Raw genomic sequence first — 27,763 nt, 5'->3', positions numbered from 1 at the left:
TAGAAAGTTCTGAACTGGGGATGAGCAAGCCATGAGATATAGGGTCTTCAGTTTGCAACAGGTACTGTGTTAATATTTTGAATGAAGAACTGCAGAATGAGAATAAAAGCCGCAGAGACCTCAGTGGTGGCCTGAGCTCATTGAACAAAGAGATCAGAATTTCCTGGGCTAGACTAGTGCTAGCAGGGTGACAGTGCTGCCTCAGCTTTATCTTGTGCAGCTTTCCCAAAAGACAGAAACCTGGAAATAAAGAAGCATGAGCTTTCCTGACCAGAGGAATTGTAAGACATAGCAATCCTGGGGGGAAAGAAAAAGAAAAAAAAAAAAGAAAAAAAGAAAAAAAAAAAAAAGAAATGAAAGGGAAAAAAAAAAGTCTCACCTCAACGGGAGAAAGGCAAAACTGGAAAATCTGAAATAAGTCCATGGAAAGGGTGCTGAGGATGGAGGGTTCTTTCTACTGAAGTCTGCTTATTTTGGGGGGTTAGTGTTTTTCACTAGAATATTCAGAGATTTGTTTTGGTGAAATTTCTGCCTGTTTGTGAAATTGATAATGCTATGTGTGATTTACTGGTATCTGTTAGTGGTTTGAAGGAGTTATGCATCTCTACTAAGATTTATACAATAGTTGAGAAAGATAATTTTCCTTCCTTTTATTCACACAATTTACAAGTACATAGTTGAATTCTCCCTCCCCATCTTGACTGTGTGTGCACTGCATGTGGCCCTCACTATTTCCCATGCCATGTCATGGTGACACTGGCTGCTGACAGTCTGGTTCCACACCAGGACTGGGCTAACAATTAAACTCTGTCGACAATGTGTCAGTTCTCTGGCTCAATTTTGTACCAACCTTCTCAGTTTCTCAGGGCCAGATTGGATTCTACCATTCTGTGATTACATGATTATAAAATAGCCATCTGATGTAGGAATTTTTGTCAGTCTCCCACTTTTTACATTTAATGTTTCACTCTCAACACCTGTTATGAGCTGCCCTAACTTCATGAATCAGTCCTGGATCGTCTGCAGGTTTCCTTAACAACAGCATTTCAGACATAGTCATGATGGATCTACATTTGAATATATCGGTTCTTTTTTAGATAGGAACACTTCTGGAGCTGGGCACTTCTGCTGTCTATGGGTTAATGTATTTCAAAGGTACTTTCTAAATGAGATGGCGTATGTCAAATACTTGGATAGCTCAATTAGTAGAACATGCCAAACCTAGTGTTTCAAATCCTAATTTCTGAATATTTTCCTCTACAGAAATTTGCTACAAATCACTTCAACCACTAAGTGCTGTTTTTCAGTAGTATTGCACTAATTCAGAATTTATGCTCTATCCACATTCATAGACTGATTTTTGAGACTTCTTCCACACTATTTCAGCAGCCTGTACTGAATGAAATCTACTACAGAAGCTGAGGATACAGTGTAAAGCTGAAACAAAGCTGGAAAGGAGTAAATCTCATTGGGTGTTATTTTCTCTTTTATATTGTTGTTTTTTGTTTTTTTTTTTTTTAGGTAACACTTTTCCACTATCTTTTCCATTAATTTTAGATTTTGTTTGTTGACAAACACATCTGTCAGCCTATAGTAATCAATGGAAACAATATGTCTGTTCAGCAAAATCAGATGTAAAGACACTGAACTATTATGGTGCATCTACTTAGCAAAGAACTTGTCCAATAAACAAGAAAAAGTAAGATGTCTAGCCAGTGCTAGAGAGATACTTTGCAATTTCTTTTATAGACAATCATATTATTTCCATTACTATATATTTTTAAGAAGCAGATACATTGCTACTTCTGCTTTAGAAACCTTAAAAAGCGTAGACTAATAGTTGTGGGACTTCCTCCAGCTGGATTGTACCCCATGACAAGTCTCTTTTTGGTAATGGTGAGAGAGATTTTACTGGCCCCTTTAAATTTCATTACTGCCATTCCCTCCATCCTTTTAAAATATGCAGACCTTTCCTCCTGCATACTCTGGCTGTTGACCTTTTAAGCTTGAATTTTTAAACGGTTTTTAAAATGCTGTAGCATGCATACTATGTGCATCCAAGGGAGTATTTTTTCCAGTATGAGATACTTCTTCCTATAGTGAGAATAAATCACAGTCAATGTCAATCTGTTTCTTGTCTGCAATATAGATAAGATTTCTGGATGAGAGAGAAATTAAATCACTTACAGAAATGGATTTGCCACATTTAGGTGTGCCATATTCATATCAGAGACAGAAACATTACAAGGCAACACACAACCCTATGCAAAACACAGCCATCCTCCACAGGCAGGAACAGACCTTTGGTCTTAATCTTAAAAATGAGACATTAAAGACAGGATGCATAGGGTAATGATGGAAAAGGATGGCATAATTCAAGTGTCATTACACATCAAAGATAATAAACTAAAAATTGGATCCATGAGTAATGAGAAAGTATGCCTTGCTTTACTGGTGCCATTGACCAAACATTTCAGAGTCAAAGAAAGTTTCTCTAAGTATTTGGTTTTGTATTTAGATTATCTCACATGACCAAATCTTATCACCTGTTTATTATTCATAACATGTTGGATAGACACATACACCTGAATCAGTCATCCTCTACTCCCTTTATAATCAGTCAAGCAGTAAATACAGTTTTAAGGTATCCCTAGATATGCCTGACTTATTTGAAACATCTACAGTGGAATTACATGAATTACATCATAGAAAAACCTATTTCTACACAGGGACTATAAAAGGAGACATGATGACTAAAATAGACATAATAACCTGCATTCTAGGTTCATATTTATTCACATAGATCCCATTTTCCTATGAATAGATGAAAAAAAAAAGGAAACAAACCCCTGGTTTTCATCTTAAAACAGTTCTCATATTTGTGTTAAGATATGATTTAGCCATCTCTTAGGTAGAGTAGGTTTGATACACAGACTATTTTTTTCAGTTCTTTTGAATCACTCAAAAAAGTGAGGTTTGTTTGAATTTTAATTTCATAGTCTCACAACCTTGATTTAAGGTATAGTCATTATTTCTGATGCACAAAAATTTATGATAGTAAACTTACATTTGTTCTGTAGCATCCCCTTAAGCTTAATGACACTGTAGTACTTCCAAACATTTGCTTTAGCCTTGGTCATTGTTCTACCATGAACAAAACATGCTGTCTTTCTCTTCTTTGCATTCTCTAAAGCAACCAAACACCTCCTGCCCCATCAATAGAGGGTTAAACATCACTGTGTTTGGAACTAGTGTGTTGTGTCAGCTGAGCCAGGGGAAGGACCTGTACCTCACTGTTTGGCCTGAGAGGAGACCAGAGGGTGTAAATTTAGAGTGCTTTTATCGAGCACTGAGCTCAGTGTAGTATCTCCTACCTGCCATGGCAATGTGTAGAAAATAACCACAGCTCAGTTAATGTACCAGAGCTTGTTAAACTATCATGCTGATCAATGTTAAACTATCATGTTTTGATCATGAATCAATGATCTAAGAAAAAAATTCAGAGAGAGCAATTATCCTCAAGGGCTTGAATATGTTGCTGCTTCAGGTTTTGGTTTTTTTTTATTTTTTTATTTTTTTTTATTTTTTTTTTTCTGCTACAGTCCTGCACTGTTTGCTGAAATATCTATTTTGTTGTCTATTATTACTCAGGCTTGTTCAGCTTACTGGATTTCACACTCCACTTCTCTCTGAAGACTGGTGTTTTAAATTGTTTTCCTCTAGAGGGTGATTATCTTGCCTTTTTCAAAATAAAATTCCACCTTTTTGGGGTTACACTAACCCTTCTAATCCTCTTTATACTCTTCTTTGTCTGTGAATTTCTCCCTAATTTGTCAACTTCTTAATGAAACAAAAATGTTGCTGACTCCATTAAGATTCTTAATGGCCATTAAGGAGAACCAGATTTAATACCAATGAATACAGCTCCTCTGCAATCATTAACTTTTTCTAAGTACATATGCTATTGTGACTCCAATTGAATTATCATCCTAATTTGGCTTCATTCCAAAGAAATACCAGATTATGTCTCTTGTAAATCATTCTTTTATATATATACATGAAAAATCATTTATTCACTGTGCTTTTATTGACTGTGTGACTATAGATCACCTATAATCACCTTATGTTTGTTAGTTCTGCAATTTGATATGTTACTATATTCCTTATCTTAAGGATTTTTAGGTATTGTAATGATAAATATTTGTCATATGCAAACACTAAAGCTTCAATTCCCAATTTCTCTTCTTCAGAAGGAAAGCAGTTAGTATTTTTGCATCTTTGTGCATAGAATCCTTTTCTTTTTCTTTTGAAGCACAGAGTAATGTACATTAAGTGACATATGAATGCCTTCAGAGAAACAAAGATTTTTAATTTGAAAAATCCAATCATTATTTACTTCAGGTAATAAAAAATTAGGATGGATGCGCACCTCAAACCACAAAAGAAATGTTGTTTGGCTGAAATAATGAAAGCTACAAAAGAACTTATCCCTGTCAACTTTTTAACTCGTTTTCTGTTCTTATTGCTTCTTTATGGATAAGTCTTGACCCTTCCCTTCCAATGGTGAACATTCAAACTTACTGTGTCAAGCTGGTGAGAAAAAACAAGTTGCTAGAAGTCAATTTTTTTTTTAAATCAGAGAAATATGTACCACGGATCTCTGTTATCAGGAAAGAAAATAACCCCAACAACTGTTGTACAAAATTTTACAATGAATGAAAAGGAGGCAAAATGGCTTAGGAAAACCAGTAACCTTGTAAAGGGCAAATAATTGCTCTGATTTTGATCTACATTAATGAGTCAATACATACAACTATACCTAAAGCTTGCAGCACTGCTTTGGGACTACATGAGTTTGCTGCAGACACCACACAAACTATTATGGGGTGAAAGGTCCAGGACTGCCCTAGTTTTACCCTTATACAGAGATGGCACCATTGACACTCAAAACACATAAAGAAATGTACAACAAACTGTAAGATTTTGCCTAGGATACTTAATTACAGACACACTTTTCCAGACCCAAAGGTGTTATTTCCCACAACATGGAAATTAATTTCCAATCTAGCAAACAAGGATGTAGTGAGTATATGTATGTCTTATGGTTTTGAACCTTTTATACACATTTTTGTAATTGTACAGACTTTCCAAACTTACCTCCTCTATGGATAATCAAAGAAGTTTCACTTCCAACAGGACATTCTTTAAGTATATCCACTACTTCTGCATGGCTCAGGTTCTGTACATTCTGCTGGTTGATCTCAACAATGAGGTCACCTTCACACAAACCAGGACATCCCTGAATGTCTAGAATTTGCTTCACCCTCTGTCCTGTAGGACTGTCTGCTATAGTGAAGCCAAAGCCCTGGGCCCCTTTCACAATGGTTAAGGTCATGAGTTCAGCTTGGGTGGCCCCAGAAGAAGCCATTGATATATTATCATCATGGGCAGGTGGTGGGAATGTGCTATCAAGCTGACTATCTGCTGGAATGGAGTGCAAGGAGTGTGGTGGTCGATCTGTTACGTCTGGAACAGACTGAGAAGTCCTAGAAATGTATTCCAAATAAGTTTCATAGTTATGTCTTCCATTTACCACTACCGGAGGCCTCTCCATTACTGCAAGGGGTGGCACCATGCTGTTGGCAGGATCTTCAGGATCAAAGGGCAAAGGGTATCCACGACATAGCACCAAGTTGACACTCTGACCAATAGGAACAGACTGGAAGAGTTTGACTACATCTGCGTGAGTATGTCCAAGGACACAAACTTCATTAATATAGACAATCACATCACCTAGAACGAGAAGAACAAACAGTGACAACATGAGACAACTTCAATTGCTGTATATGCAGTGCTTTTTTTTTAAAATGAGATAGAAGTCTACTAAAAAAAATATGATAAATTCAATCAACATACTGACTCATATAGGAGAGACAAAAAAGTAAAGTTTGTCTGGCAGAAAATGTAATACAAAGACACAACAACAATACCAGTTATTTTCTGTGTAAGCTCATAGATGGAAAATTTAGATGGATTCAGACATTCACCTTTTCTCAACATTTCCTTCCTATTTTTCCAACTCCTTTCAGTGTGTAGTCTCCATAGATTACTTTTCGATACAGTGAAATGGACAATTATTTGGAGACTGTGTTGTCAAGAAATACCATTGTTTGGTGAAGAGTACAAGAAAAAAAAGTAAGTATTCCTGGACTTGAGAATCAATGAATAGCAATGCAAGACTGTGTATGCATGTGCATAAGGAAATACTTTTTGCATTGATCATGATATTGCCGCTTTTCTGTTAAATGTGATTATTTGCCATCAGCCATTCGGAGCTGCTAATGTAATTTCCTATTCTAGGAATGAACTATCTATCTTACATAACATAGAGATATTTCATGGCATTTTGTTGTAGCCAAAGGCTCAAGGACAATGACACAACAAAATTTTTTTTGGTAGGTTCAATAGCTTTACATTAGAAAAATCTAGGCAAATATATGAAAATCAGTTTAATATTTCCACCCAAGCAGCTGGTCAAATAAAACCAAAGACAATACCTTTAACTTCAAATCTTGTCTCATGTATAGCAGACCTACCAGTTGGAGCATATGGAAGCAGAATACTTTAAGTCAACAGGCTATTTATGGGTCTCCATATTGCCCATGCACCAACCAGCTACTGTTACTGGAAAGCTCAGAAATAAGTTCAAGATTCTTCTTGGTGTTAGAATAGATCTATACATTTATAGCCATAAATAATTTCTTTACCTACTGTTAAGGTGCACATTAATATAAAAATGAGTTATCAGTGCAAACAATATTCAGAATAGTTTGATGACCTACAGTCTGTTTCCATTTTAATAAAAAAGTTTGCATTTTTATACATAAAGAAAAGGATATTTGGTTAGAGAACTCTAGAAGTAAAGCATTTTTCTAAGTGGAGACTGTCTTATTATCCTATCATTAATCACCTGGATACTGTGAGATGTCTACAAGGTACACAATTCAAAAATCGACACATCACAACATAAAGCTTTTTAAAAGTATTTGAAAATTCAGCAATAAAATGAGAATGATTTAGGCAGAATGAGGTGGTTTGGGTGGAATTGCTTTAAGTGTATTTATGAAATTATGTCTTTCAAGTACTTCAGTCAAAATATCTGATCCAGCAAACTGAGGATAAGAGTGTCATCAAGATGCCAATGCAAGTGCTGTTTCTAAGTGAGGACAAAAGGCAAAGGCTGTTTCTATGTGAAAACGAAATGGTCAATTCCCACATGATCAGACTGTGTAACAGCCTGACAGTAATTAATTGCATATGCACAAACTGTGATTCAGAGGAAGATTTCTTCAGAGGGTGCCTAGGGAAAAAATACTAAGGAAGTTTGCTTAAATGATTGTGAGTATTACACACATACGCCTTAGGAGCTGCAAATGCTTTCTTAAACGTGCACCATAAATAGATCTCAAAACAAGCGCAAACAGTAATGTCACTTCATAGGCAGTGCTGAAAAAACTCTATTGCTTTGTCTCAAGCAGCTGAAAAAAAAGCAGTTTTAAAAAGTCAAAATTTAAAAGAAAATATGCACCGTAGAAATTACTGTGGCAATGGCTGCAATTCATCGCTATTTGCTCATGCCCTGGTATAGAAAGCTCTTACCTGCATTCTCATCCCTGGCTCCCACGTTAGCAGTGAGGCTGACATTGCTTACAACAGGACTGCTTCTGTTGAACTGAGAGCTCTTCAGTGCATGCTCCTGTTTCAGTAGCTATGCCTTAATAGTAACCTTGCGACTTTTTAATCCATGCAGTCTTTATTTCCCTGAGTGCTGCCAATGCAGCTATGTGGTGGGAGGAGACCAATCTGTTTGTTCATCCTCTCTTACAATACATTAGCAGAGTGCAAAAGGAAAAATGCCATTTTTGTGTTGGGCAAGTAAATTGTTGCCTGCTTTCAGCCCTTAACTTTATGTATTTGGACAGAATTAGCTATAATATAAAACTTAAATCAATATGGTTTCGATATATCAGAAAATTACATAAACTAGCTGATATTATATAGATCTGTAGTGAAAAGAAATTAGCTTTTGCAAAAGAAGTGCAGTCAGGAGACATACAAGCCAAGTAGTTCCTTTCCCCAGTCACTAAACAGGCAAAACTGAGCACTAGAAGATCTTGGGTAAGAACTTCTTCAAATAACAACGTTCCATTATCCCTCACAGGCCAGCAGAAAATCCTTTGGCATTTCCGGAATCAATACCTTTAAAGCTCTTTGTTGTTTCTGAGGCATAACATGAACAGCACGCCTGGGCAGATGCTGAAGCTGCAACTCAGTCACAGTGGGACCGTTTGGGACCCACCTGCTGTACTGTCACATGGAGAATGTACAGCCACAGGTTAAGGGTGATGAGCACAAGGGCATGAGCTACTCAGCTCAGCTCAGAGAAAGGAGTTGCAGTGGGGAGAAACAGTTTCAGATCATGAGACAGGAAGGAGGAAAAAAGGGGTTAATTTCAGAAATCCTTCAAATTAATCTCTCAGCTGTACATTCTCCAAACCTAACTCATTTTTCCAGGCTGAGAGTTCCTCATTGCTGACACAGAGAGAAGTACCCAGCATTTGGTAGGAAGAGGGAGATAAGTTAAGAGCATTACAGAGCCAGTGCCATGATAATGCAAAGTTCAAAACCTCTCTTCTTTAGGAAACCTCCCTTAAAGGTTCCTGTAGCATCTTTTCTGCCTGTTCTCTTTTGCTGCTTCTAATAATAATGGGTGCATATGGACAAGCATAATAGTGATCCACTTTATAACTCCTGTCTGATTTTCTGAGCAAGCCATAGTCTGCCTCCAGAAATCACAGTTTCACAGTGAGTGGGTATCTTTGAAGTTATGCAGAACATTTATATTAAGCATCAAACTTTGCCTGACTTTTAGAATTAAATATACTAAAATGACTGGAGCTTGCTTACAGAATGATTGAGCTTGGCATGGATCTCTAGAGGTCATGTTGTCTAAACCCTGCTCAATCAGAACCCCTTAGAATTAGTTGCCCAGGATCATGTCCAGGTGGCTTTCGAAAACCTCCAAGTAGGAAAACTCTACATGTTCTCTGGGCAACCTGTGTCAGGGCTCAGTCACCCTCCCAGCAGGAAAGTGTTTTCTTTCCAGAAAGGGAACCTTCTGTGCTTAAGTGTTTTCCCATTGCCTCTTTTCCTGCCACTGGAAAGAACTTGGCTCCATCTTCTTTGTACAAGTATTTATGTAGATTGATAAAACCCCCCTGAGCCTTCTCTTCTCCAGGGTGAGCATCCTCTCTACCAGGTGCTCTCCAATTTAATCTTCCTCACTAACCTGTACAAACTGCCCACATGCCATACCACCCTCATCTTACTTGAGACTGTTGAGGGATGAGGGAGCCCAGACGGGTTGATCTATGGAGAAGGCATCTGAATCAGACCCTCTAGATGAGCTGGCAGGTTTGATAGACACCCAATAGACAACAGATACCCTGGCCTACATCACAAAAATCTACACTGCCACAAAAACAGATTCTTCAATGTCTAAATTCAGCACTGAGTTGAAGAATCTTAAAGAATACTGACAGCAAGCAAATTCATCAAACTGTCCTAAAGTTACCTCTGATTTAGTTAAGGCTCTTGAATTTAACAGAAAAATTTAGGAAAATGGTTCTGGAGGGGACTTCCTGACTGAACCTAGTCCCCTATTGTCAGATACAACACAGTATGTTACACTTGATGAAATTTGATGTCTTCTTCACAGAAAAAACCCACAATTCCCCATAATATTTCATATATTTAACTAGCTTGTTTTGCTTATTAAAGTCCGCTGATCATTACTTATTGTCATGCAATGTTAATTGCCTCAGCGCCTGAATGTTTGATTAGAGGTTACATTTTGTTACCTACATATTTCAAAGCAAAAACCAGATCTATACTGTTATTATCTTTAGTTGGATTAGTAACTGGTGAAGAAATTTCTGAGCTTAAATATCTTTTAATGACAGATTCTGTTTTACATTCCTCTCTACAATAATGCTGCAGAATTAAATCTGACACCCTGGGGATTTTCCACAAGCATTAATTCTGATAAAAAACCCCAACTTTTTTTCATGCTTGAAGTGCTTGATCCAAGCAGAATTTGTTTTATTGACATAATTAGTTTCATCACAAATTATCTTTTGTTTCAGGCAAGGTTACCAGCTCTATTTACCTCCTTTCTGAAGAACCTGCACAATTCAGCTGACTCCAGTTATTGATAGGTTTTTGTTACCCCTAGATTCTCTGGGTAAACATCTTGCACTTGTAGGTAAAGTTTCTCCATTTTCTTACCTATGTTCCCACTATTTGTATACAAACATTTTGCTTATTTCTTCTTATTATGTTTCTTGTGCACTTAGGTTTCTGGTTGTACTTCAGTGAACTGAATTGCCTACTAGGCTGGCAGTCTCATTATTAATTAGAATTCACTAAACTTTGAAGAATGAATGCAGAGAAAAAAGTGCAGATTAGATCTTTGATCAAAATTTAGTAAAAATGTCTCCATTCTTCCTGACAGGTTTTAGATCATGCTCTCAGTGCTAGGTTTATGTGCTTAAAATATGACAGAATGCTGTGATTTGGGGTGAAGACAGCTCCGCTAGCCCCCTACAGCCAGCACAAGCCAATAGCAACGGAGCTAAAGCAGCTCATGGTTTGGCAAGTCAGCACAGGACACACCAGCTCTGCAGGACTTGGACTGCATAATTTTTTGCTGCATTTATAGCCCACATAAACTCTGCTAACTTCTTCAGCATTACTTATTCCCACTTGCATTTCTCACCCATATAATCTAAATTCTGCATATGCATACTCTGCATCAGTTTCAGAGCTAGCAATACATGATTACTTCATCGTTGAAGCTTTCCCTTCACCTGCCCACCCACACTCTCTACTGTCATTACCAGATATTTCTGTCACTTCTCAGCAGTGACCTTGTCTTCTCGTTCTGCAGACTGCTGCAAGATTGCTGGCACTGGAGCCTGTTAATAATAAATTCAGAGCACGTTTCCAGTATCAAAATATGAAACATGGAGGCAATTTTAATAACAACAGCATGTTATTGATGGACATGAAAGAAGCAAAGATTTGTAAGAAATGAGCCATTTTTACATTCGCACATACTCTTACAAGTAGCAGTACAGAAAACTAGTGTGTGAGGGATTCTTTAGTTAAACAGTAGCAGACAAACTACATTCTGAAACTTTGAAACTCAACTTCCCTCCACTTGCCATAGGTGTTAATCCAGTGTGGGAATAAATAATTTTCATTACAAACGGCTAGAAGCATTTTTTTGCCCTAAAAGATTTCAGAAATTTCTGCATAAACAGAAATTCTCTGATTTCTTGTACTCTGACTTGCCACAGAACCTTGTAAAACCTATTTGGTTCTAGCTGCTAAGATCTGACTGCCTAACTTTAACAGACAAAAGATAAGGCCTAAGGTCCTGTAGTTCATGGTAGACTGATTTGTCTTAAAAAAAAAAAAAAAGGAAAAGAAAAAAAAAAAGAAAAAAAAAGGCCCTAATTTTATTAATCCTCAGTATAAAATTACCCTTATTTTTAAACAAAAATTTTGAAATTACAACAACTTCCTAAAGGAGATTGCAGTGTTAGATGACTATTGCATATTAGTACTGAAATACTTAAAACACCTGCCAAGAAAATACTTAGTTCTTCTAAAGAGGAACATTAGATTAACTGCTAAAACATACCAAAAAGGCAACCTGGGGAGAAGTACATGCGTACAATAACTCGATAACTACAGCTACTGATCAAAAGAGCTAAATTTAAAAGTGACCACATTATTATCAGCTTTATAAGAATGTTCTCTGATAGACAGTACTGCAGTAGCCACAGTGAAATGAAAAGAGCTGCTGGGAGACATAATGGGCAGCTGCCTCTGCATTCAGAAATAGTTTCAGGACCACTTGCTGGTATGCAAGAACACTAAATAGTCCATTAAAATATCACTGCTCATACTGGCATGGAAGAACCATTTCCCAGTCTTCATCACATACAGAAAGTTTTACCCATGTGGGACAAACTTGGCAAAGCTGACAGGTAACCACCCTCCACAGCTCCTTCTTTCACTCATTGAACTCTGGCAACTGAGGTTCAGGGGGAAAAATCAGGGTAATAAAAATATTATTTAATTAATCAATTCTTAATTATTGTTATAATTTATTATTTTTTTAAGTTGGACAAAAAAAGTCAAGCCAATGTGTATTCCTAGGCATTCAGGCTGGCCTGATTTTCCTCTTCCTGAAACCTGAGCAACAGATATAAATCATCTGTTTGTCAGATTTGAGTCAGTCCTTGTACAGAACAGCATTGTAGGCATGGTAACTTGGGCTAAAATCTATTCCCATCATTGGACTTCATCATTCCCATTATGAGGGACTGAGCACTGCCTCTGAACTTTGCTGCAGGGGCCAACATAAATATATGACACAGACAATTGTCTGCAACTTCACCCACGACTCAGATCTGTTGAGTAAGCAGGTGCCACTTTTATACAATCAATTTTTTAGAACCCATTTTAATTCTACTGTGACCCAATGCATATGCCTAATTAAAAAGCTGTCTATTCAAAATTTTTGTGCTTAACCAGCATGTATCATTTAATTACACTCGGGCAGATGTGGATTAGTAGAAGAAACTATTTCCATTTTATTTTTATTTTGCATATAGTGGTAAAAGCTATTTAAATAGAGGCATTGGTTTGGAAGAGAATAAAATACATTCCAGAAAAATCTAAAGACCTTGATTATTTGCTGATCTAGTAAACATGAAGCATTGTACATTAAAAAAATGTAAGTAATGCAATCGCAAAAGCATACTTAAATGAATGGTCATAAAGCAGTAAAAACTAGGCAAATTTTCCTCACGGAAACAGTTTTTCACTTCAAGCATCTGAAAGCATAGCATGGATGTTAAAACTGCTACTTCACAAAGAAAAGTAATTACTTAAAAGATGGTAAGTATATTGGAGGCAAGACCACATAAAAAGAAAAAGGTCCAGTTTTCCAGGTAGCCTTTCATTTACAAATTATGTAAGCTTTTTCTGTCTGAGCTTTGCTTGCAGGAACTACTTGTGCATCCTGAAATGCCTGGTGTGAATGAACTGTGTGACAGAGCATCAGTGGATCTGAGGAGCGAGATAAAAAATGTATGCCATGTTTGCATAGCTATTTGGGATCACTTTGAAAGGTGTCATTGTGCGCAGAGGCTCGTGGAGAAACTAAACCCTTCTTTTTCTTCAGAAAAAGGAGGTCAAAATTTACAACCCATTTGCTTTTGTACACACATTTTATTTCTGTAGGCAGCGCATCACATTTATTTAGGTAATGGTTCCCAGGAGGAGGAAAGTAGCCCAGCCAGCCCCCGGCAGTCTGAAGGCATAGGGGTATGGAAAAGCATGATGTAAATACCAAGCAGCCCCTGTGCTCCACTGGGAATCCTGGCCATGTGCCACTTGTCCCTGGTGGAAGACATTTTTAGCAGCATTGTCAACTGCACACCATTGCCACTGCTGATTCCTGATATAAACTGCCACGAAGGAAAAAGGGAGATGGATGAGGTGAGGAATTAGATGGAGAATTTATAAAGATGCTGCAGCACAATGACAAATGCCTTCATATGTTGAAATATATATAAATATGTATATGCTACTGGGAAATTTTAGTAATAGGCAGTCATGTTGTTAACTGAAATGGTTAATAGAGCTATTTTATTTCTTTGAGTAATGGCAGCTATTCATGAGGACAAGAATAACTAGTCACACACTAAATTAGTAATTTGTGAAAGCAACAGCACTCTGTTGGACACTTAAAAAACATGTGCAAAGATAGATGAGTAGGATTCATCTCCATTTAAAATCTATAGAGGTACAACTTGAAAATTCATTTCTATTTTAGAGATATTATGGTTTCCAAGGAGATTCCTTGTAACTGCAGTGGGCATTACTGCCAGAAGTGGGTCAGTTTTATAACTCTGTGATCTTTTTGGTAAAACTGTGATTTTCATCATTGTTTGATCAATACTTTGTTTTTTCTGCTACACTTGCACAGTGCCCATCCAGGTGCCTAATTCCTCAGCTGACTCTCAGAGACCACTACAAATATAATTTGACTATCAGTCAGGTTATTAATTTAATTAAAAGCTAAGACTTAAAGCTTTGATTTGTGGATGTTTTGTGTATTCATTGCTCAAGTCTACATTCTGCTGACTGAGAACAACGTGAGCTGCCAGTAGTCAGTGTGCTTATTTCAGATCCAAGCCATGGATGTGGAGCCAAATGCCAGGCACAAAATCTGAAAGTGTTGCTCTGATGTATTGATTAGCAATGTTAATCTACAACAATAATAATAATAATAATAATAATAATAATAATAATAATAATAATAATAATAAGCATCCACATTATTCCCAAAAGTAATGTTTACTGTTGTCCTAGATGCTACTTTTTATGCTATAAATTCACTACCAAACTTTATGCTGAAGAATCTGACTGATTATCGTCTTAATCATGCCATTAGATGTAATGAAATGTGTGCTCATTCACTGCTTCATCCTAGTTATTGGAGCTTCTCCTGTCATGCCAAACCAGAAATTCAGAATATATATATGTGCACTCCTGATTTTACATATATGTAAATCCTCAAATCTTGCTGTATCTTGAAAGTAGTCAACAGGGCTTACAAGGTCAGCACCCCTCAGAGACAGGTATTTCAAAAGAGGTCTGGATCACTATAGATTAATGCTTTTATGCAAAATTAAAGACAGAGAGCATTTTATCAAGCAGAAATAAAATGTATCAGAACAGTGAAATAATTTCCAGCTAAATAAATGGATTTTTACTGGTAGTCTACGACATATAAATACCTCAGTGCATTTGAAATGGAGCTATACATGATTACCAATTCCTTAATAAATGCTTATACAAGTGTATATTTTATACACTTGTATAAGCATTTATTATAATATATATATATAAGTAATTTTATACTCATAAGTTTTATAAAGGCCATTCTAATTTTAGTTTATATGTGCTTGTCTTATATATATTACCTCTATACTTTCTTTCATTTTTTGATAGCAAAACATCTAAAAAACCCCCCTTAACTTCAGACAGCTTCTCACATAATTTCTATACGAAAAGATCCACTAAATAGTTTTTCAGGCATGTATGAATATATTACTTGCTTTTAAATTGCACGGCAAAGAGAAATAGAGGAGTTCCTTTAGGTTCTCTAAGGTTTTACAGTATTTTGCCAGGTTAATAGAGGGTAATGTATTATCAAACTGACCTTCCTTCCAAGCAAATGTTGGTTGCCTTAATATCTCTAGAGCCCCTTGCACTGCCAAGCACTCATTTTCAAGGACAATATATTTTTACTCTTTCCAAAACAACTTAACACCTTCACCACTGAATAATTTTTCTTTCACTTTCAGCTCATTTCTGAATACTACACCGAATATAAAAATACAAAATTTAGCTTGCATAACATTCATTTTGTAAAAAGAAGGAGGCAAAATCACTAACAAAAGTCCCACCAAGCTGCTTCTTTAAAACTGCTTTATAACACACAGAAAACTCCAGCCTTATAATAGTAATGAAAAGGTGACTTTCTACCCTTATATCTTTATGGCTAAGAATCAAATTGCCCTCTTATGAGGATTATCCAGTCTCCCGCTAGCTATTCTTCCTCCTTTTATGTTTCATCCACCTTCTCTATTTTCTGTTTTGGTTTCTGAGAGAAAGGAGAATTTTTATAGCACTGAAAAGTCACAATATTGTTGGGACTTCATTTCCACTGCAGTAAATATATGACCAATAACAACATCATTGCAAAGCAAAATACTCCATCATTTTCTGTTGCAATGTAGGGGTTCAGCTGAAAGTTAGGATCCCAACACTTGCCACAAACTGCTGCAATATGAATACATCAATTGCTGTTCAGTAGTCAAATCTCCGATCTTATATATAAAGGGGCATTAACCCGGTTGTGTATGAGAACAACCATTATTTTCCTCTTCAGAAAAGAATTAATTTTTTGGATGTCTAAATTTATTAATTTGTTAATTAGCTAATGAATAAAGGTAAATTAAAAGGTATTATTATAAATTACTGTGATGCCACATCATGCTATTTCAGACCATGAAAAAGCAGTCTCACACTATGCCTGCCATCTCCCAATGTCCCCTGTGAATCATCCCATGGTAACTAAAAAGCCCTTCCAAAAACTGTAACTGCATCTGATTTTTCCTCAAAAGGCTACCACTTAATGTCATTTGCTTCCACACAATATTTCTATCCTGCTCCTGACAAAGCAGGTGGCACCATCATTCCTGAGAGTGAATCACTTCTATGTCCTCCAAAAGCTGAGATCAAGTTGTAGTCTCCCATCCCATTTGAGATGGTAGCCAGAGTGGCGGAAGGTGATTCATGGAAAAGTTCTCTCAAGCGTATTATATGCACAACTTCCTTCTCTTTGGAAAGCCTGTAAAAATGATGGGAATTGGGACAGCCACTCCATAAACTTCCTTTTAAGAAATGCTCATGAGAAGTGCACAAAGAAGGGCGAGAGTGCCACGTGTTAACGCATGCAGCACACTGGAGACAGGGGATAACTAAGGGTTAGCAGGGAATGAGTGTGTGTGCTGTGGGGTACAGGAATGGAAAGAGCAGGAGGAATGTGGGACATGAATGCCAGCAGCAGAGTGAGAGAAAGCAGAAATTGATGTGCACTGGATGCTTTGTGCTTCCCTGTCTTTAAAAAACTCCTAACTGCCTGCCTGTCTAAGAGCCCTGTCCTGCTTCAGGAAGGCACAAACAGACTGGAGCATACTAGTGAAACCTGCTCCAAAAGTTGATTTTTTAAAATGGAGGGCAATTTACATTAAACCTCCTTTTGCTCTTTCTGCTTCTTATGGAATTTTAAGTACGAAATTATTAAATTTTCAGACCTGTATGGAAGCAATGCTCATATACAAGCACTACCTGAAAATGGTTTCCGGACAAAAAACATAGTCAGGTGCCAACTGCTTATATGTCAACTGCAATTCTTAGAAATACAGTGAAATTACACAGTCATGATTTCCAATGGGGATTATAATCATAGATCAAACTAAAAGAAGGCAAACAACCCTGGGTATAAAAATGAAAGCATGACTTCTTGTCTATTTTAGCTCTCTCTACTTTTACTACAAACTATGAGTTCAGAAAAAAACCTCAAGATTGTCTTTGTGAATCACTCAATCCAAAGATGGGGCTGCTGACACTAACAAGAGAGACATCACCACGAATAATACTGTCCTAACAGCAAAGTCAAGCATTGCTGGGTGAATGAGTTCAGTGTTTGTTTTACCTAGTGCATTTTGATTTCATAGATTTTATGGTATATCCAAGAGACTTTACACCAGTTCAATACAATAAAAAATAAAGAACAATAAACCAATTCACAAAATAGAAAAGGCTTTTACAATAATTGATAAAAATGTACTAAATGTTATAAGTACAAAATATGATTTGTCCCTAATTTTATTCCATTAATACTTGATACATTATGTTTTCGATTAATATTTAGAAGAATGAATTTCTGAAGCTGACATTTCTTCAGCTGTCCTCAGCAAGGAATCCCCAAATTGTTTAGCCTTGAGAAATTTTACATACATAAAGATGAACCAATCAATCAATGTATTAAATGTCTAGTGAGTCTGTAATACTGTAAACTGCTTTTGAAACAATTTCAAGGCCTTCAGTGTTAATGAGTAAGTGGAATTACAATTAAACACTGTGAACAAACAAATTCTGAAAAGTTCTATAATTTTATTTTTATTGAGATTGGAACTATCCAGTCTTTTCACTATCCCTTCAAAAGTATGTATAATTGTATCTGTTATGGAAAAACTATTGTAACAGAACTCTCATGGCAAGAAATATTCTGATTAACTGGGACTGTGGAAGGAATTTATGGGGAAAAAAAGATACAATGTTGCTAATGTCCCTATAGCACAATTTCTAACACCACTACTATGAATTATTCAATATGCTCAGGATAACAAGTGTGAATGGTTCTCAGCGTGCTTATTTGTTATGTGACAGAACCATAAAAAGAGAGGCCAGTAACTTTGGTATTAACAGTGACCACATTTTTTTCTCCGACTTCACTGTCCTCCCAGATTTATTGCAATGAGTTGCAAACTGAATTCTGGATACCGCAGTTCCACCTAATAGAACTCAACTAAAAGGTACTTTTGGAAAACAGAGGTATGCATGTTTTCACACTTACTCATATATCTTCAGCTAGCTTCAAAACCAGTACTGATTTAGAAGGAGAATAGGTGGTCCATCTACTCTAAAAACTGGAGAGCATGTTTTGGATACTGAAGCAATACAGAATTTACAGAAAAGCAAGTAGAGCTGTTTCTCTGGTGCAGAGCTTCTGATAAGCAGAGGTGGCACATTTTCTTCCAGCCGTGTTCACTTGGGCTTGAAGGCACAGGACAGCCTTCACCCTGAGGGAGCAGAGAGCACCCACCCACATGTCCAGTTTCCGCTGTTTCAGCTGCTGCTATCAGAAAGAGTCCCAGAGCACCACAGATCCCTCCAAGCCAACCTAGCACAAGGGAATAGTGGAACTGATAGTGTCAATTAAATGATGGAAATGGAGAAAAAACCAAATACTAGCAGCAGTGGAAGGAGAAATATAATGATGTGAAGAAATTGTGAGACAAATCCCTCTGCAGTGCCTAATATCCCCCATGCTGGCCAAGGCAGCTGAAAGGCACTTCTGTATTTGCACAGTCCTTGCCAGTCCATAGACAATCTTACAAAGAGCATGCTCCCCAAAGCTTTTAATGGCTTTGTCCTGTCATTCAAAAAAATATCATCATTAAAATGAGTAATAGCCCAAAGGAGCTTCAGGTCCAATGGCAGGCCTTCTGCATGCACAGGGAAGAACTGTTTCCACATAACGGATGTGCCTCTGTTCCACTGGAGTCTATGCAGGTTCTGCTTTGGATTAGAGCTAAATATTTTCTCAATCCTCTCTTACCCATTCTCTACATTTCTTCTGTTGAAGGACTCCTGCTTGCCCTCCTCCCAGCCATGAAATGTAGAATGAGTACTTGTCTGTATGGTTATTTTTGTGTAGTCAAAGGGAATCTGCAAAAGCAAGACTGTTTAGGATGAATGATAATATATTCCTCTTTTTCACTTGCACAAATAGAATCCTTTTGGGAAGGATGCTCTTGGGGCGTAACAAGGATTTTGAATACCTAAGTAAGACCCAGATGTGCTTAGATACCAACAAGATATGAAAGAGATTAAAAACTATTGCCATTAAAAGAGAAATTAGTTAGATGAGCATTCTGCAGTTTCCTCAAACCTCTCACTCTCCCAAATTAAAAGACAGATGCACTGCCTAATTCAGACAGAAAAATACGAGGTGTGCCTTTATCTAATGGAAGGATAATACTCTTGCATTAAATCAATGGAAATGCAAAAAAAGAAAGAAAAAGGAACGCAAATTACATGAGCTTAATGTGATTTTTCTTTTTACAGACAGAACAGGATATAAAAGAATATCTAACATCACTAATAGCAATAAAATAGTAAGGCTATGGGTGCACGAGAAAGTTAAATTACTCTGAAGGAGTAGATTTGATATTTAGCCTGTCCCTAAACCTTGATCACACCTAGCTTGGGGTTAGGTAGAAGATTTCCTCAGTCTGTGGTTCAATTTTTCTGAAATAGGTAAATTAAAAAGCCCTCTAAAATTAAAAATATTTTGTTTTTCACTGAATATTCTTAAGCTCATAATATTTTCAATTTGATTTTTTTAATATCCCCCAACATTTTTTGAAAAATATTACTTCCAATTGACATGAGATTACAAGTATTATGCCCTAGCAAAGATGAATTTATTATTCTTGTAGCAAACAAAATGATTAAAGTATCACAGTCCTGCTTTCAGAACTGAATGGACTATTGAAAGAGTATTTACAACACTGCTCAGTTAAAAAATAAAAATCCATCCACTAAGCACCTTGACTGGAGTGGAATTTTTGGCATAAGCAATTGCTTAAGTAAACTTCTTCTTATCATCCCTATTTCCCCAAACAATTCAGAACTACTTTTTCAACTGTGCTAGAAACACTTGAATCTCTTATATAATAGTCAACGGCATTTTCTTTTGATACAATCAAGTTTGGTCTAAAAAAATATACTCTTGCCTGATATGCAGAAAATAATTGGAACAAGACAGACTAAAGAGATTAAAAAAATATCTGCCAAAATAGGAAGTTTTATTGAACTCTGAGTAATGATGCTGCCATTGTGACCGATCTAGAAAACGACCAGAGATGATATGAATTTTTCAACTTCTCCCATCTGTTTTAGAACAACTCCCTCCCATTTAAATAAAACAACCTTATAAAGTGGTATTAAAAGTATAAACACATGAATGTGATCAATATTTTCATGCCATGTGTAGCACTGCAGTGTTGCATGACTTTTCTGTGGAATTTGACAGAGGAATCTAACCTCAGTCCCTCTTGTCAAACAAACTAAGTTAAATACTCGTGTGGTTTCCAGTGCCAGTGACCAGGCCTGACAGAAGGCAGTGTCTTAGCTGTGGGTGGATCTGTTCCTCTTAATCTGCCTGCGGAAAACCTGCCTGAGCACACCAGGCTGCTATGTGGCACATCAGCTTTTGTGGAGGTTTCAGTGCAAGAAAGTCAATCAGACTCTAACAAAAAAAACAAGTACCAAGAACATTGGCTGAGGCTCTGCCCAATATCAGGAGAACAATCCTGGTAACATGCTAGTGAGAGGGGTATAATTAATGCTGCCCCACACATCTAGTATGTTTTTCAGTCCCATAAAATGATGTTTCTTCACTTCCCCTTTCCAAGAAAGCACTGTCAGGTTCTCATCATTACCTCAATTTCCTCATTTGCCAGTTTCTCACCTCTTTCTGATGCTCTTTTTTCAATCACCCCAGTGAAAAACAACCAATTTTTTTTCAGTGCTCTTTCATCCCTTCACCATGTTACAGGCTTAGTCCTGACAGCTTCTTCAGAACTGACAGGTTTGCAATCATGTTCAGAGGCATGATTTCAGGCCAATAATCATGAACTGCTTATAGCCTTTGCTTACTGAGACTTGCAATTTTGCTTATGCAGAGGTGGAATAGATCACAAATAACAGAGCAGCGGCATAATCCAACATGCTTCATGACTGACTTTTAGCCTATGAATAAATTCTCAGGGAACACCTATCAAGACAGGGAGACCAATGTTATCTGACTTTTCCCCAGCAGTACTACAGGTGATGCTCAGCATGGCAAAGAAAGTCTCAGTAAATACTGCATAGAATGATGCTGATTTTAATGCAGAAGAGATTAGTTTAATACAAAGAATATTAATTTACTTCCATTTGGAGCTAAAGAAGAAAGCAATACATCAAAAGGAGTGAAACTGCCAGCGTTTAAAAGATCTGTACTCACATCAGTGCTCTCAGACCTTTCTTGCAGAGCTCCTTTCTTCTTTTCCTTAGAACCTTGCCTTCCCCCTCCTGCCTCCTACAGAATCACACATGCATAGAAACACCCACTCTCCAGCCATTTCTAGCATAAAATTACTGCCTTTTCTCTCTGCCTCCCTGCAGAACAAAAACAAATTATGTCATCTTCAGCTCCAGCATATATCCTAGTCCAGTCAGTTTTCTCCCTGTTCTGCACCCAGTCCCTGGTGACCCTCTTCTCCCCTCTCCACCAGGCAGTCACCCCCTGAGGCTGATAGCCAAGACCCGGCAGAACACCAAAGCTCCAGACACCAAGAATTTATTTAAGCTGCTGTACACAACCCTCACTTATCTGGGCATGGCAGCAGAGCAGTGTTTAGGGCACCCTGGCTCTACCACCGTGGTACTGCTTACCTCGGGTACCTGCTGAAGGAGGAGCTGAGGACGAGCCAGTGGTGCCCAGGCAGCTCCCACTGCTGCACACACAGAGATTTTGGGAGCAGCAGGGCACCTCGAGCTCCACCTCCATCCACCGACTCAGGAACAACATCACACTTATGTGACTGATGCAGGGGAGAAGACTTGTGTGGGCAGAGAGAGAAAAGGCTGGAAGAATTTCTCCAGGGGCTTCTCACTTTCCATCAGGATTCACTTCATGCCCACCTCCTGGTTAGAAAAGTGCTCCTTATGCCATTGAGAAATTTTCATTACAGGTCTTTAAGCAAACAAGCTATTTTTTAAATGTCAGAATCATCAATTACTAAGAGGCAGTCGCATAAGTGCTGGAATAAACTTTGCTCTTCTTATAAAGGCTATGTGAGCAGCTAAACAGGGTCAGATGAAAGGTGCATCTGTGCTAATATCCTGATTCTGGCAAACAGACAGTGAAAAATGTTTTTAGAAGTGAACTTCTAATGAAATTGCCTCAAATGTCTCTGTAACTGCCCATTAGTTAAAGGTTTGCAAAGCTCCTTAAATATGATTTATATGCCTGGAAATGTTTTGTCATCTCTAATGCAGCTCTGGATAGTTTTAGTTCATGCCAGGCATCAAGTGATAAAACTCAGGGCACTGACAAAAATATTGATCCATGTGTGATTGAGCACAGATTTCTCTTTTAATATACATCGTACAATTGGACTTTGACAAAATTTGACCTTAATATCTTAAGCTGAACTCCATTAGGCTTCTCTTCTCCAATGTTTTTAGCAGTTATGATGGGATTTGTTAACTTCAATAATTATTGGACTTTACTAAGTTCTAAAATGACTGTTTCTCCTTTTGAATGGGGAAATTCAGGTACATGGATGTAAATTAATTTCTTCAAGCAAAATATTTCCTAACTGTCAAGACAGATATTTGCCATTCTAAATGTACAACAGAAATTGTTTCTTAAAATTAATTACTTAATTTATTCTTAAATTCTCGAAGAATTTAAAATTTGTTCTCAAAAATGGTTAAAAGCAAAAAATGAGGAAGTTTTGAACTCTCAGATTTTAATACAGGTACAGATTGTATTTGCTTGCACAAGTGTGGAGGCAGAGGTGAATATACATCAATCTATTTTTTTTAAGAAACAAAAAGTCATTATTTATTGAATGAAATAGTACATAGAAGACGATGACTATTATTTTCAATGTATATTTTTGTCTGTTCATGCAAATAGCCAAATCATGTGAGACAAACGTTTATTACATTTGATAGAAAATAAGTAGTTTCTGCAACTGCAGCACTTTTTGCAGCCACTGAGTTTAGTGCACGGTGCTTACTCAAGTGGCAACTTGCAAAACTTACAAAAACTGTCCCAATAAATGTGAGAATTATGACAATATATCTGTCATCTCCTGGTATATGTTAAATGTCCTAGCAGAATCTGCAGATTTCGCATGATGAAGTTCAGATTGAAGAATGAATTTATGGATTTATTAGAACTTTCATACACAAAACAAGTGTTTATTTCAATATGAACACTCAAATTGGATAAAAGTGTATTGGGATGTGATAGTGGACAGAATAAATAATCTTTTTCTGCCTTTGTATTTTGCATACTGAAATAAGTGTGACATAGTTTTAGTATCTTTGTCTATGCTTTTGCCATTTGTGGCCATTTTTCCATGGAGTCATGTAGAAGCTGCAGAGTCAGACTTTGCATTAATAGGAATATGACACTGCACATACTAGAATAATTTGTGTCCAAATAGCCTCTTTGCTTTTTCACCTTTACACTTTCACATTTTACTTTACCATATTTCTTGATTTCTGTATGATCTCGTTTTCTGCTAAAGATATAGCACCTTTGAGCACCAGAATATCTCCCTTTACTCTTTTTCTAAAAGAGACTGAGGGTGCTGTCTTAGGATAAACAGGGCGTGTCTGCCTTATGTTTATGGTTAGTGTTGCATTTGTCCATAAGAGACAGGATTTTTATATTCTCATAAATTGTATTTCCATTATGCCCTCTCTTCCCATTAAATTACTTCATTGGTTTCTGGGTTAAACAAAAAATAACTGCAAGGAGAATCTGGTCAAAGGTGAAACAGCTGGATAAAGGACAGTAAGTGCTGTACATGTGGAATCTGGCATGGCAGGGCATGTTCAGACCTCAGCCATCTCTAATGAAATATCTTCAGCTTTCTATAGTTGGTGTTGGAAGGGTTGCTCTAATGGCTAAAATATTAAAAAAATCTTAGCACATATAAGCAGGCCTGCTCATATACACTCTCCTACAGAAGATCATGCGGTACACTTATCTAACCCAGAATTTCACCTATTTACATGTCCAGTATTTTTCTGTTTCAAGTAACAAGCACACATTATCATTCTTGGGACTGATAACCATAGATCAAAATATAGTGTCAACAAATGTGAGTTTCTTTAAAAATTAGGTAAGTGCCATAAACCATGTGAGTTGTGAGTATTGTGAGTTGTTTCTTGTGTATAAATATGGATTTTATCAAAGCAAAATGAAAGACTGGTGTTCTTTTCAGAATCATCCTGCATTTCTCTGTAATATGTGGACTTGAAAAAAATGAGTGATTCACTTCAAAAAGAATTTTGAATAAAAGTCACCATAGGAAAGAAAACAAGTTACATATACAATATTCAATTCTGATATTGGCATATTCTTTATGGTTACCAATAATATATGAAGCAAAATATTGTAAGTGCTGGAGATGAAAATGACTTTATAATCCCCAGTATATGGGGGGATTAACTCAATCATCAAACTTCTTATAATATTGTTGTTTGAACAGTTAAATGAGAGAGAATTAAACCTATTAATTTTAAATGGATTTTTGTTGCTTTTTAAAAGTATTCATAAAACCACAAATGTGAGTTTTGAATTAGGCTAGGGGAAACAAACATCCTTAAAATTATCAGAAAAGGATTATTATTACAGTAATTAATCAATCAGTCAATCACTCCTTTCTCTAATAGATGGTAAGGAAAACCAAAGGAGTCTATTAACACATTCCTTGTTGAAGGAGGAAGGAGGCTGTTTAAGCAGGTGTTTAATGTCATTTGCAACAGCCTTTGGCATTTGAGAGATTTTTATGTGACTTGCAGCTACCAGACAGGACTTACAAGAGAGTGCTGCCTGGAAAGGCAGGAGGAGGCAAGGTGGGATCCCTGGAACTTTTAATGGCACTGGACACCTATGTTTATGCAACTGAATTGCACCCACATATTGGGAAGTCTCAGTTATCTCCCTTTTCCTCCCTACTGCCACCCTTCTCCTTCTTGGGAGTCTGTTTTCCTTACTGTCCTGCTTTGAACCACCTCGAGTTAAGGTACTAAGCATAAAATGTGAGATAGAAGATTCCGAAAATTTCTACATTATGGCAGACTTTAGGGCTAAACGCCAGGATTTGGAATCAGCGACCACTGAGTTCCATTTGAACTAATAATGCACGCCCAGAATCATCTCATGAAGGGTAACAGCATGTGATGTGGAGACAAGAAGTTCCTAAGAAATTTTTTTAATTGCGCCTGTGACTTAAAGAACACATTGTCCATTTTCAGAAGCATTTTGAAATTCAACTTAGATGCTCTGCTACGATTGCTCTTTCAGTTTACATCAGTAATTTTAATTGAAGACTTCAAGGGAATAGACAAATGACAGGGATAAAAAGAATCAAAAGCTCTCTTCGTAGCTTGAGGAATGTCTATTTGTAGGCACTACTTAACAAATGCTCAGTAGCTCGGAGGGGCAGCACAGACTCAAGCTCTAAATCCCTATCAGGCAGAACAGATAGTGACACAAGGATTTTTTACAATTCAGAGAGAACACAAGGATGTTGAATATCACACCAGCCAACTGAAAAATCTGACAAGGTGCACACAGAGGCCTCAGATGTAGACAGTAATAGTGTATGGTATACAAAATATGGATACTTTGTTCAGTCTTTAGGCTTGTCTCTGTCACGGTTATTGTTCAATGGGTACCTCACAATATAGTGAATACCAAAAGAAGGAAAGTATGAAGAAAACACTAAGATAAAAACCTCGTGGAGATTAAAATTTAGTGACCTTGTGACAAAAGTAGACACCTTTCTTAGTCCTTTGGTCAACATAAGGAAAAATTTACAGATATTAATGCGACCACTGTACCAAGTTGTCTGAAAGTCAAAGAAACATAAAAAATATAATGGAAAATTAATCTCAGAAAAAAAGTAGCAAAAGTACGAAAAATTTCTAGCAACCTAAGTACTGCCTTCTTGTCTTTTTATTTACATACAGAGCTCAATGAATTGCCTGCCTTTAAATTTGAAAGAATAGGGGATTGAAAAAGAATCTTTTAATTACTGTCAATATTCCTAAGACACAAGTATTAGTTTTACTCCCACCATCACACATTTAAAACCACAAATCATATCCCTTTCCCCAGCTAAACTGAGTCTTAATAAATGATATCAAATAAATAGTAAAACTGGCATTTTTTCTTTTGCCTTGTGTTTGAAACCCCTTAAATACAATGTGGTCATACTTTGGAACTTTCCTCTGTGACAGGGGAACAGGAAATTTATCCTGTAAAATTTAAGATAAGATTCAGATTTAGTCCCCTTTAAAAAACAAAAAATAATAAAGAGTTTTGCTTTAAAGAATTCTGGTTACATAGAGACAAGATAAAATTTTGAGGACTAGCAATATTGATGATTGTTAAAACAGGGTTAATTTTAACTCTCCACCTCTTGCCTAGTTTTGGCATTAGTTATACGATGTCCAAGTTTTTATGGTGAGAAAAACAAAGTGGATTAAATTAAACGGGATACTGTGTATTGCAAAAAGGGGGGAAAAAAAAAAAGAAGGTTGTATCAGTTTGTCTCAGCTATGAACTAGTAGGGCATCTTTTAATTGTGTCCTCATGTCTGGTGCAAAGACCACAGCATTCACTACAGACCCTTACAATCTTCTTGATTTAAAAAGCCAAATTAACTTGTAAAATGAAAGAAGACTGACACTGCAAAACCAGGCTGAGGTTATAACAAATAGTTACTCTTCATATGTTTCACAAACAAGAAAAAGTAACCAGCACTGGTGGTGGAAGGAACTACAGGTTTTGGTTGTACCTGATGCAAATATAGTGCTTCTGCTCTGCTTTGCACCATTTTATCATTGGCTTGGAGGATGCTGGAATACAAGCAACAAATATAACACAAATTCACACTGACTGGCCTAACGTGGGTGGGAGAAATCATTCTCCATGATGCCTGAAGTAATTTTTGTTATTGCTGTTAGTTACTTTCCAAACAGTTAATTTTCTTTCTCTGAACTCCATGGGATGATTAGCAACATATGGAGACAGAGAGAGATGTCATCAGATGAAACATCCTAGCTTCCAAATAAAGCAGGGGTAGTAAGGGAAGCAGATAATCCAAGCTGGTTTTATATGTTCTGCTCCACTCTCACAGTCCTGCCTCACCTGGCATCAGCTTGCAGCTGCAAGGCTGACAATTCATGGGGCCTTGGTGCATATTTAGAAGAGTGCTTTAGCCCAGAGGTGCATAACACCCATGAAAAGATAGTTCTTCCTCAGCAGTCCAGCTACTAGCACAGCTTCTCACTTTCTTAACACCATGCCTTAAATTTGTGAGGCCAGTTTTCCTGGGGCCACTGGACGAGAAGGTGTCAGGTGAGTGAGATAACTAAATTTCAGCCAGCTTCAGGTACTATGGAA

The 27,763-nt window shown here is 37.0% G+C and overlaps 1 protein-coding gene across 11 annotated transcripts in view; it reads right to left on the bottom strand.

Annotated features, from left to right (window-relative positions):
- Positions 1-27,763, bottom strand: part of MAGI2 (membrane associated guanylate kinase, WW and PDZ domain containing 2) — a 714,127-nt gene that overhangs the window by 114,635 nt on the left and 571,729 nt on the right. For 10 of the 11 annotated variants that reach the window (XM_066182812.1, XM_066182813.1, XM_066182802.1 and 7 more), the window contains one exon: positions 5,158-5,793. The exons of the other annotated variant lie outside the window; for it this stretch is intronic. In XM_066182812.1, coding sequence (XP_066038909.1) covers positions 5,158-5,793 — 636 coding nt within the window. The remainder of the gene's footprint in view (positions 1-5,157; positions 5,794-27,763) is intronic. 11 annotated transcript variants of the gene reach the window in all.

The sequence above is a fragment of the Chamaea fasciata genome, unplaced genomic scaffold (genome assembly GCF_029207755.1).
Source record: "Chamaea fasciata isolate MVZ Bird 193981 ecotype frontalis unplaced genomic scaffold, bChaFas1.0.hap1 SCAF_5, whole genome shotgun sequence".
Classification (NCBI taxonomy): Eukaryota; Metazoa; Chordata; class Aves; order Passeriformes; family Sylviidae; genus Chamaea; species Chamaea fasciata.
This window is presented reverse-complemented; position numbering and strand designations above follow the sequence as displayed.